This window comes from Salminus brasiliensis, chromosome 24, assembly GCF_030463535.1.
Source record: "Salminus brasiliensis chromosome 24, fSalBra1.hap2, whole genome shotgun sequence".
Taxonomy (NCBI): Eukaryota; Metazoa; Chordata; class Actinopteri; order Characiformes; family Bryconidae; genus Salminus; species Salminus brasiliensis.
In genome coordinates, this window is record NC_132901.1 from 3670340 (window position 1) to 3679597 (window position 9258).

Genomic DNA, 9258 nt, shown 5'->3' on the forward strand with positions numbered 1-9258 from the left:
TGATGTCTGTATTTCTTGGAAAATGAAATTCGGCCGCTCTAGACGTAGCTCCAAATCCGACTATTGTAATGTAGCACTGTTCTGAAGCTAATAAGGCATTTAGAACGAGAGCTAGCCAGGCTAACGTGCAGCCTCCACACAGGGGGGTTAGCTCAACACAATATATATATATATATATATATATATATATATATATATATATATACACACACATACATACATACACACACTGCCTGACCACCACTAGATTTAACTAAGCAAATAGATAAGAGGATAATTGTAGCCTTAAGAAAACCACTTGCTAGTGAGGCTAACCGGCAGAAACGGCTTTAGTTTGCTAAGGACAGAGATTTATCGTACAGAGGTAGATCTACTTCACTACTGTACTAAAGTACTAAAATACTGTATCTGTATCTACTGGAGTATTATATACTTTTTTACTTCACTACATATTTTAGTGTTTACATTGTTTATGTGCTGCATCGTTACTTGTTACAATTATAACAAACCATTTCAAACCCACATCATCACCTCCAGAGCACTAGATGGCGCTGTCACCGGGTTTGATGAAGCCGCCTCAGCATTGTACAGAAAATGTTGAGCACCTGAGTGCCACTCAAGTCACTTTTACTCAAGTCTGGGTCTCTAGTGCTTTATACATGTCTGGCTAGTAAGCATAAAGATTGGACTCTGGAGCAACGGGAGGACGATGTGGTTCAGGGAGAGTCCATTGTTACACATTGACCGGCCACCAGACCTGAACCCCATTGAGAATCTTTGGGATCAGAGAAGCAGATGCACACTAGCAGACATAGAATACCCATAATGCACATGTCCCAAATCTGTGTTCACTACCTTTAGTGGAATTCTGTTCCCTATAATAGTGCCCTATATAGTGATCTGGTCTTACTGGTTGAGTAGTACCATAGTACTTGTGTTGTGTGATGTGTCAATCAGGTGTAAATCTGCTACGCTTGACACCCCTAAGGCATGCTTTTGTTCACACTATAATTAACGCTATGATGGCGATGGTATCTGGAACTGCTGTTCCCTGTTCCTGCAGCTGGTGGCAGCAGAGGACACAACTAATCTGTGCAGTTACCATGCAATCGATCCAGGGTGAAGCCAAATCTCACATCTGCGGCCTGAATTCACCCCCTAATACCTGAGGACCCTGAGGAGCATCTTATTTAGCCTGCTACATTATTTAGCATTAGACTATTAGCCAAAATTAGCCTGACATAAGCCAATGAATGTGGAAGACCCTTATTCATGGATGGGAGACCCGAGTTCCCTTCCTAGCTGAAGGCTACACCAATGAAACTGGGAAGTGAGCCTCCAAAATGTCTTCAAACCTGCTATGGTCAGGTCTTCTTGCTAACGTCCTGTTAGTGATCATGATGGACTACAGCTGGTAGCTTCTCAACGCCCACATTACCAGACCTGAGTGGACTGACCAACACACAGTACAACGGGAAAGTCCAGGGAGGTCAGTGCAGATCTGAGGAGGACGACTGTAGTAGACGTGTGCTGCAGAAGAGTGTCTCTACATGCACCAGCTGCATCTCCTACAGACAGCAGCTAAGACAGTACGCCACCTACTGGTCAACAGTAAGTATTACAGAGGGAGAAGATCTTACAGAGTGAAGCGATGATGTAAAGCTCTCTGTTACAATTTAAAAATAGGATCAAATTGATTGATTGATTGATGTTAATGAGCATTGTTACATCGTTCGTTTGATCTCCTGTTTTATTTTCTCAGCAAAGACAAATCATCTCATCTTCCTGTTTTAACTGCAGGTGAACAGAGGACACGCGGACACTGGGCGGAACTCGCCATGGCAATCGAGCAGCTCTTTCTATTGATGACATCACAATGGAGGAGCTCCCTGTCACAGTCTTCCGAGCTCGGAACTCCTTCACTTCTTCTCAGGACACTGAGGAAGAGACAAGCTGTCCGACTTGGTCCTGACGTTTGTCTTAGCGATTGACTTAGCAGCAGTCGTAGCGGTTCACTTAGCGACAGTCTTAGTGAACGTCTTAGTGGTAGTCTTAGCGACAGTCTTAGTGATTGTCTTAGTGACAGTTTTAGTCTCACTGACTGGCTTAGCGATTTAGTGACTACCGTAGTTATTGGCTTGGTCACAGCCTTAGCTATTAGCTTAATCATAGTCTTAGAGACTAAACTGGTGATTATCCTAGCGACAGTTTCACTGATTGGCTTAGCGACTTAGTGACTGGCGTAGTTTTTGGCTTAGTCACAGTCTTAGCTACTACCTTAATCATAGTCTTAGAGACTAACTCAGTGATTGTCTTAGAGACAGTCTTAGGGATTGTCCTAGCCACTGGCTTAGTGACAGTTTTAGCTGTTGGCTTAGCGTTAGACTTAGCCACTGGCATAGCTTATAGTGTTAGTGACTAGCTTAGCAAGAGACAGTCTTAGCTATTGGCTTAGTCACATTCTTAGCTGTTGGCTTAGCGACAGTATTAGCAACTGGCTTAGCCACAGTGTTAGTTATTGTCTTAGCTGTAGGGAATTGCAGGTTCTTCATCCAGCAGTAGATGATGGAGCAGGAGTCTACAGCTACAGGTCATTCATACAGTTCTGCTGGAATCTGATCTTACAGATCCACACTTTGTTGCTTTGATTAGATTTTAGATTTAGGTCTCGGGATCCATGTTTACTCTCTGTGATGTGAACTGGAATAAGCTCTGTTAGGAGCTTCATTAAGAGCTAAGAGAATTGTAGGCACTACCTACTCCATTCTAGACGTCAGTCTGTACAGACTCCAACCCTTATGTCCTGTATTTAGATGTTGGGCGGCGAAAGAGGAAAAGAAAGGAGGAGGGCAGCCAGAGGTTCTCACAGAGAACAACCGAGGTTGCCAGAAGTAAAAGCCCGGTAAGGAAGAGAAGGAAGGGAGAAGTTAGCCAGCCCAAAATAATGACCAGAAGACAGCGGAGCGACATCAAGCCAGGTTAGCCCATTGGCCAGACCACTGCACACAAGGAAGTGGTCCAGTGTTTAGTGCAATAGCCTGTGCTGCTAATAGATAGACTCCTGAGAGATGATGGGGAGAGAGCTGATGTTCAGCTTCAACACTGTTTGTTTTCCACAGACACTTTTGCCTCTCTCTACGTCACTGGAGAGAAACTGGGAGAAGGAGGCTTCGGCGCCGTCTTCGAGGGAACCCGGGTTTCCGACGGCCTACAGGTTCTTAAATCACCCCTCCAGAACTTCGTTATCTCATCTGTTCCCTTTTCAGTCCTCATAACATTCACACCTCGTCTCCTCTGTGTCTGCAGGTGGCCGTTAAATTCGTCACCAAGCGGGACGACGATGAATACGTCCAATGCGTAAGTGCACCTGGAAGCCAGGTTTTACTGTCCGATCACACATCACGCTCCCAGACTTCACTGCACTCACCTTTCCACCAACCTTGCCCTGTGTTCCTGTTCTTCCAGCCTGTTCAGCTCAAGACCGTGCCCATGGAGGTGGCTCTAATGAACAGGATGAGCCAGCCACCCACCAGCAATGTGGTGAAGCTCATCGAGTGGTTCGATGAGCCTGAGCGCTACATCCTGGTCCTGGAGCGCCCAGATCCTTGCCAGGACTTGCAGTCCTTGATCGACCAGTGGGGAGGTTCGGTCAGTGAAGAGATAGCCAGGGACATCATGCTCCAGACGGTGGAGGCAGCAAGAACGTGCCAGAAGCGAGGCGTCCTGCACAGAGACATCAAACTGGAGAACTTCCTGATCAACACAGACACCTCAGAGATCAAGCTGATCGACTTCGGCTGCGGGGACTGGGTCAAGAAAGGCGGATACCGTGAATTTGCAGGTAAACTGGAGTCTAGGGACGAAATTCACACGTTACCTTAGAAACATGAGTCTGAGAGGACCCATGTGTCCCTCTCATGGCCACTTCACTGGAAAGGTAACGAGCTGGACGCTCTTCTTCTTTTATGTTCTCAGGCACCTTTCAGTACTGCCCCCCAGAGTTCTTTGTAAAGGGGAGGTACCACGCCAGTCCTGCGACAGTCTGGTCTCTAGGAGTCCTACTGTTCAGGCTGGTTAGTGGACACCTTCCCTTTACAGATGAGCAGGAAATCGTGGAGGGGCTTCTGAGCTTCAAGGACCACCTATCCAATGGTGAGATATCTGAGAGCCTCCTCGAGAGACTCTTAGAAGTTCAGGACGACGTGTTCTGCACGGTCGTCTTTCTGAAATGTACTTAAGTATCTCTCTCACATCCAATCCAATCCCGTCCCTCTGCACAGAATGCTGCAATCTGATTAGGAGGTGTCTGCAGCGCAACCCATCCCAGAGGCCCAAAGTGAAGCAGATCCTGAAGCACGACTGGTTCCAGTGCAGCGTTCCTACCGAGGATCAGGTTAGCCATGGAAAATGAGAACGACTGCTTAGAGAAAGACAGTAGAAGCTAAAATATCTAGAGTTGTGATCGAGGAGGCGAAGGAAAGAAAAACTACTAGAAATGAAGAGGAAGATCTGAATTCTCAGCATTTCTGATCCTTAGACGTGCTTCCGTCTCCAATGCGTATCTCCTGGGTTGTGTTTCAGGTCCTGAGAACAGAGCAGCCTTCAGAGCAGAGGAGACAAACCGTCTGAAGTTGGCCCGTTTCATCAACAGGTAAAAATGGGTATAAGGAGCTCCAGCGTTGAGCTGTGGAGCTGTGGAGCTATGCTTTATGGAATGATGGTGCTCCATCCAATAAGTCTGGGATGAGTTGGGGATGAGGTGAGTTGGTGATAATCCTGAGCTGACTAACGCTCTCGTCACTGAATGCAATCAAATTCTCACAGCAGTGCTCCTCCAAATTTTAGTAGAAAGCCTTCTTCCCTGGCAGTAGAGAGAATTACCCCAACAAAAGCAGGATCAACTCTTTTAAATGCCGTTAATTTTGGAAGAAGCAGTGAATGAACAGGCGTCCCAATACTTTTGTCAATATAGTGTAGAGTCCCTAAAGTCTTTACAGGAAGCCCCAGCAGTGTGTGTAGCTGGGAATGGGTACACTTGACGTGCTTTGTCTTGCTTAAGGAAATTCCCATGTAAGGCTGGGAACTGTTTACCCTCGTCTTAATGACGACGACTCCGTCTGATAAATGATGAGAGTGAATGGCGGATTCTGGAAGGTGGGAAAGTTCACCACTGGTTTAATCTGCTGCTGTCTTAGAGGCCTGACACCAGTGTTTGTGGAAATGGGGGTCAGCAGAGCTCCGAGAGGGGGGGGTGGGACAGAGGGCCAGTTCACTCTTACAGTGAAGATGAGCTCATTCCCTTTAAGCGCTAAGCGCTCCCCACTTCTCGTAGAGCTTAGAAGCCTTTTTTTGGACAGAAGCACCAAACAGTGTATGAACCAAAAGCCTGTGAAGCGGTTAGCCTTTAGCTCACTGCTGCGCTGAGTAGAAGCTGCTGCTGCTGCTGTGTTGATTGTGTGTGTTTCAGGATTCCTCCTTTCCTCCATCCTTGGTTGCCTGGTTCCTCCAGAACTCATCCCTAGGTCATGCCATCTGCCAACTCCCGCCCCTTCTAGCCTCGACTCTGCCCCATCACTTTTTCCTCACTCCATGCCTTCACCTTCCCCTCTGGCCACACCTCGGACCGCTGCTCGAACCTTCGCACGTCTTCTGCCCTTAATCTGCGGACCCTCCTAGGCGTAGAGCTTGTTCCCCGAGCTCCGCCGCTCCCTCTCGCTGCAGTACCTCAGTTCCCTCGACCGTAGTCCATGCGCCCCTCCACTGTCAGTGCCTGGAGTAGAAGCCTCTGGACTGGCTCCTCCATTCTGCACGACTCCCCAGGTGCGTCGTCTTGCTGACCCGTCGCAGGATCGGCTGACCCTCCCTCGGCTTTCTCGGCTTTCCGTTATTCTGCTGTCTTCTAGCAGCCGGTCTCCACATTACGTCCGTCGTTAGTAAGAAGTACGTGTAGAAGTAAGGAAGGACTAAGAAGTACTTTTCCACAATCCGGCGCCAACCAGAGGAGGATGGGTTCCCCTACTGAGCCTGGGTTCCTCTCAAGGTTTCTTCCTGGCTTCTCAGGGAGTTTTTCCTTGCCACCGTTGCCCTCGGCTTGCTCCTTAGGGGTCTAGGCCCGGATTCTAGCCTTATTCACTAGCGACACAACAGGCTAAATTCAATGGAGTATTTAATCGGACGTCCGTCTTACTTATCTGACCTCCATACTTTAAATCAACCGCCCCCCTTACAGCCCCCTCTCATATTATCAGAAGCTGATGGCATGGTCTAAACTAACAGACTTATCCTCTGACCAATCTGACCTCCTATAAATTCCAGCTCCGTTCTTCTCCCACCAAGCAGAAGCCACCTGAGCTCCAGCCCAGAGTTCTCAGAGTTCTCCCCCTTCCCTTACAGTCTCCTCCCATATGATCAGAAGCTGATGGCCTGGTCTGAACGCCCCTGATCAAAATAAAGATTTTTAGAGCACTGCTCAGGTGAATGTGCTTATTATCACTGATGATTCACTCCATTTCAGAAAGCATTACTGTACATCATACTGACGCTAACAGCTAACAGCTAACAACGGTTCTACCTTCAGTGTTAGAACATGTGGAGGCATCTGGAGCCGAGCAGAGTCTTCAGAGCTGAAACGATGACCAGCTGTAGCCATAAGACACGTCTCTGGACAACTTGGCTATGATTAGTCAGATTCAGTGGTGGATTTATCTGTTTTACCTTCTGTTAAATGAGACATAAAATAATATGTCATATAAACAACTAAACAGAGCCTAAATGCTAACTCCAGCCACACAAGAGAAGGGAGAATGGCTGGGCAGAGGCTATAAGCTAATGCTAGACGCAAAATAGCAATCAGTGCTACAGTTATTAGTGCTGAAGGACTGAGATGCTAATCTACTTTTAATAGCTTTGGTAAAGCTAACGCTAGGCTGACCGGCTACTGACTGTGCTGACTGGACACAGCGAGAACTTAGAAAGCAACACCATCCAGTAAGACTTAAGAATAGGTACAGCAAATACGTTTGTTCGGATTTGGATTTGCTACAGTTCTAAGCTACGCTACGCTAGGCTAGGTTGTGCTATGGTATGCGGCCAGTCAGTCATATACACTGAGTAATAACTGACGAGCTCCTTCAGGCAATAAACAGACGCTAACGGCTAACTGCTGCCTCTGAGGTAAAAAAACACTTCATGAGGTAAAAATGATCCATTTCTGAGTGAATATTGGTAATATGTATCAGTTCTAACTGAATATTGATTATTTTAAAGCTTTAACTAAATCACTTTCACATTACTGTGGTAAAACGTCTGGTTATGACTGAGGACTCTAGCTAGCTAACAAGCTAACTAGCTTTAATGGAACGTAATGGCATTACTTTTATGCTAATGACCTTTAGGTATTAGATAGTGTGGTTTTAATTAGCATGAGGGAATTGTAGCTACGTAGCTAAGTAACATTATGTTGTAATGAAATCCGACTTTAATGGTTTAAACGAAGTTTTCAAATCTGAATCTTTTCACATCGCCAAGCTTTTTCACAACAGCCGTCCCCATTATCAGCCACTTCCCCGAAGTCAGCATTTCCGCCCTAGATGCACAAGATTACTACGTTGTTGTCATCTATGTCAAATATATCAAATATATCATGGATATTTGACGTAGTTTAGCATGTGATTGTGATTTTTGTCATGTTACATTCCCATTAGTTAGCTAACTAGCTACGTCTTTTTTCAGTCATTAGCACGGGGAGCTAGCTAACCATAAACACTCATTCACACCATAAAAGTTTTTCAGGACGGGTTTGTGAGCATAAATGTGGGTATTTATTTATACATATTTCATATTTTTATTTAATAGCTTTTTGCTTTTACTGTGGTGATGTTTTCAGATATTTTTGAAGATTTTTATTCTATATTTGAGTCTCTTTAAGTCTCTTTTCACTATACTGTTTTCCCCAAAATGACCCTTGCTGACCATAAAGCAGGGCTGATTTACCGTATTTTAACTCAGTAATCAGATTTTTAAAAGGTTTAAAGATGACTGAAGTGCTGTTGATTCAGTATGAATTCAGGGTGCAAAAGTGACACTGAATCATCATCAGATTAGATAATTGATTCAGTGAATGATTCACTTAATTGATTCAATGAATTAACGTCGACAGTTTAGCATTGACTCAACATCTGTTTAATGACTGATTGCTATCGGAGTAGAACTTGGTGGAGGAAGTGACTGATTGGAGAGGTAAGACTTGGCGGTAGTGCTAGATGACTAGTCTGGTCTCACGTCTGGTCTCACGTCTGATCTCACGTCTGACCTCACGTCTGACCTCACGTCTGATCTTCACTATTTTCTTTCCTCAAAATGACCCGTGCTGCATAAAGCAGGGCTGATTTACCATAATTTACCTCAGTAATCAGATTTTTAAAAGGTTTAAAGATGTCTGAGGTGGCGTCAATCTTCTGTTAATGTTTTGTTAAATTTCAGGGTTGATTCAGTATGAATTTAGGGAGCAAAATTGACGATGAATCAACATAAGATTGGAATATTGATTTAATGAATGATGTTAACGGCGACAGTTTAAAGTTGACTTAACATCTATTCAATACTTGATGAATGCCTCATTAACACACAACTCAAACAGTAACACCAACCTCAATAGAAACATCATTAACACACACCCCTAAATGTTTACTAATCCAATTAGAAGCCTTATTAACACACCATCCCAAAGATTTATACTTCTTCCATTAGACACCTTAACACACACCTCAAACTGTAAAACTAACCCCGTCAGAAACCTTATTAACACACGCCTCAAACAGTAACACTTACACCATCAGAAACCTCATTAACACACACCTCAAACAGTAATACTAATCCCATTAGAAACCTCATGAACACACACCTCAAACAGTAACACTAACCCCATTAGAAACCTCATTAACACACACCACAAACAGTAACACTAACCCCAGTAGAAACCTCATTAACACACACCACAAACAGTAACACTAACCCCATCAGAAACCTCATTAACACATGCCTCAAACAATAATACTAACCCCATTAGAAACCTCGTTAACACACACCTCAAACAATAATACTAACCCCATTAGAAACCTCGTTAACACACACCACAAACAGTAACACTAACCCCAGTAGAAACCTCATTAACACACACCACAAACAGTAGCACTAACACCAGTAGAAACCTCATTAACACACACCTCAGAAATTCCTACTAATCCCATTAGAAACCTC

General features: G+C 44.9%; 1 protein-coding gene across 1 annotated transcript; it reads left to right on the forward strand.

The window, feature by feature from the left end:
• The first annotated feature begins 1876 nt into the window (after window positions 1–1876).
• On the forward strand, window positions 1877–4629 carry LOC140546317 (serine/threonine-protein kinase pim-2-like). The gene is made up of 8 exons (XM_072669503.1): window positions 1877–1955; window positions 2814–2978; window positions 3120–3214; window positions 3307–3357; window positions 3466–3841; window positions 3976–4152; window positions 4281–4393; window positions 4582–4629. Exons 1-8 carry the CDS (start codon window positions 1877–1879, stop codon window positions 4627–4629), a joined length of 1104 nt encoding a protein of 367 aa, XP_072525604.1.
• Window positions 4630–9258: the final 4629 nt, after the last annotated feature.

What these genes read in the sequence shown, in the direction of transcription:
- LOC140546317 (XM_072669503.1), top strand. Translation starts at nt 1,877, where the DNA reads ATGGAGGAGCTCCCTGTCACAGTCTTCCGAGCTCGGAACTCCTTCACT. An exon ending in CACTGAGGAAGAGACAAGCT is followed by an intron (nt 1,956 to 2,813) that starts GTCCGACTTGGT and finishes TCCTGTATTTAG; the next exon opens with ATGTTGGGCGGCGAAAGAGG. An exon ending in ACGATGAATACGTCCAATGC is followed by an intron (nt 3,358 to 3,465) that starts GTAAGTGCACCT and finishes CTGTTCTTCCAG; the next exon opens with CCTGTTCAGCTCAAGACCGT.